At 36.1% G+C, this 2401-nt stretch overlaps 1 protein-coding gene across 1 annotated transcript in view; it reads right to left on the bottom strand.

Annotated features, from left to right (window-relative positions):
- Positions 1-1705: 1705 nt before the first annotated feature.
- LOC104626036 (neuronal acetylcholine receptor subunit alpha-7-like) overlaps positions 1706-2401 on the bottom strand; it is a 34557-nt gene continuing 33861 nt past the window's right edge. Inside the window, exon 11 of the mRNA XM_010293848.1 lies at positions 1706-2401. Within this exon, the coding sequence (XP_010292150.1) occupies positions 1920-2401 (482 nt within the window). The 3' untranslated portion in view covers positions 1706-1919.

Raw genomic sequence — 2401 nt, 5'->3', positions numbered from 1 at the left:
AGCAGGAACAATTTTGTAGGTAGAAGCAGCAAAATGGGCAGGAGAGAGAAGCAGACATCATGGGAGTTTTCTCCTGCAGGGTCAGAAAGAGAAGAGCACCAATGCTCCTATGAAGGAAAAAAAGATCTCTCTGAAATATGGATTGAATTTTCAGTAGAGGTTTTTATTATAAGCCATGGTTACCCTTTTGAACTGCATCCAGAACTGATGTAACTGCAAGAAGCACAAAAGCTAAGTGAAATACAAAACAGGTCACTGTAGTCAGGACCTCCAATAGCTTTTAGGTGCTTTTTGGAATGTAACTCCAAGCACTATGATAAATCCATTGGTGTGATGATCTAATCTTACAGCTGCAGAAGTAACACTAATTACAGTGAAGTCTCTACTTAAAGGGAGCCATCACCAGCTAGTGAACAGCAGTAGTGGAAGATCTCAAGCACTTTATCCTAAAAGAAATAGCTGCATATTCCTTCTGTTCGTGGAACTACCAGCTTCACCATCACCTTTTAGATGGAAATAGTCTCCATTGAATAACAATGCCATGAACTGCTTCTTTCTTGATGGTGGGAAGGATCCTGTCACGCAAATACGGGAAATGTTAATTTTGGTACACTAGTAGAAAGTCAGACAGAGAAGGTAATAGGTTGTTGTTTTCTTTTAGTAAACATTCAGAAAAGTGCTGTGTTAGCCCAAAGAGGAAACTTGGCTATGTCAGACTGCGTCCTTTTGTAGGTCTGCTGTGATCAGTAAGCAAAACAAAATCACACCGGCAGAGATGTCATTCCCACCCACAGTAGTGACTGGAAAGAAGCTGCTATTGAGAATAGTGCTCTTTTGCTCTTATTTTCCAGGGAAGTGGCATAAATGGATTATTTTTTATTAATATATAGACATTATATTAAAGTACTTACGGACATCAAATTGATAATAAACATTGCTACACTAAAATTTAGCAAAGTAAAATTAGTCTTTTACATACTCCTTTTAAAAAAGTCATATTGACCAAGTTGGAAAGGGGACTGTATTAATAGAATTTTCACAAAATACTACTTCGGTGGTGTAGACTCAATATGAAATCTGAGCCCAGTGAAATCAGTGGCAAATATCCTACATATTATGTACAGCCAAGATTTTTTCCTAATTACACAGAGTTAGTCAGTATTAGGTTGGCAAGCATGTCCCAATAGATTAGAGATATTTCAAATTAAGTAGAGTTTCAAGATGAGAAGGCACCACTAATGATATATATGTTTGTCAGCATGGAGAATTAAATTTTTTTTGCAACCTCACAACCAATATTTTGTAATTAAAAAAAAATTTTAGAAGTAGTGTTCTGGGAAAAATACATTCTGTTAACATATTTACTGAGAAAACATTCCAGTTACTGCATTAGTAAGAGTTAACATAATGATAGTTTATTTTTGTAAATACAATATACAGCATCATAGGACTGTGGAGACATGTCTGTCAAATCTGAGAAGTAAATGTCACAGCCACACCAAACAAAAATTATAAAACACAAATATACTGAAAACAACAAAATGTTGTAAAGCTTATAGTCATCAATGATCATTTAAATTATTATCAATACCTGAAATTTCACAAAATCATAGGAACACATTGATACTAGTGTTAACTTGCAATAAATATATTGTAGATTTGAATTCTTGTCTATCATTTGTCACAGGTCATAACATAATTACACGTGGAACTTGTCTATGAAATAAGTAACAGCTCAATATGTTTACTATTCAGTAACTACAATCACTAACATCAGGAGTAACTACTTCCTGAAATTATTTTTATCCCCTTCTGTGTGTGTTAGCACATATAAGTACACTTCTCTATTTGACTTAAATTATCTAGCAGAATTAGTGGTAATATTTACTTTTTAATTATCTGTCTCATCTTTGAAATCCTTATGCAAAATCCTTTGAAACAGCTTCTATAAAATTTGGAGCAGACATGAGTATTGTAAATGTGCAAATGATGGCAAAAAGGGTAAATGCAACCAGGCATAATCTGTCTATGACAGCAGCTGCAAACTTCCACTCACTGCAGATCTCTTCACCCTCATCTTGTTTCCTGAAGCGCATTGCTATGAACTGAACTTCCTCCAGGATCTTCACAATCACCGGAATGGTATCCATTAAACCTTTCTTTTGAACAAGCTCAGTATCTTCTGGTAAGGAGCAAGTAATCTTTCCGCTCTTGCTACCTGGATCATTCTTCTGGGGGCAGCACCGACCTTCCATCGCGATGTAGTTATAGATCATGTTGCCATTGCTGGACTGGTGCCCAGGAAGGACATTCATCTCCATGCGGTTTACACTCACATGGTGCTTGGGATAGCTATATTTGCAAGAGAGAGGCTTTATATTTTCCCCGGGCTTTTTCATTC

Source organism: Phaethon lepturus, unplaced genomic scaffold (genome assembly GCF_000687285.1).
Source record: "Phaethon lepturus isolate BGI_N335 unplaced genomic scaffold, ASM68728v1 scaffold4389, whole genome shotgun sequence".
Classification (NCBI taxonomy): Eukaryota; Metazoa; Chordata; class Aves; order Phaethontiformes; family Phaethontidae; genus Phaethon; species Phaethon lepturus.
This window is presented reverse-complemented; position numbering and strand designations above follow the sequence as displayed.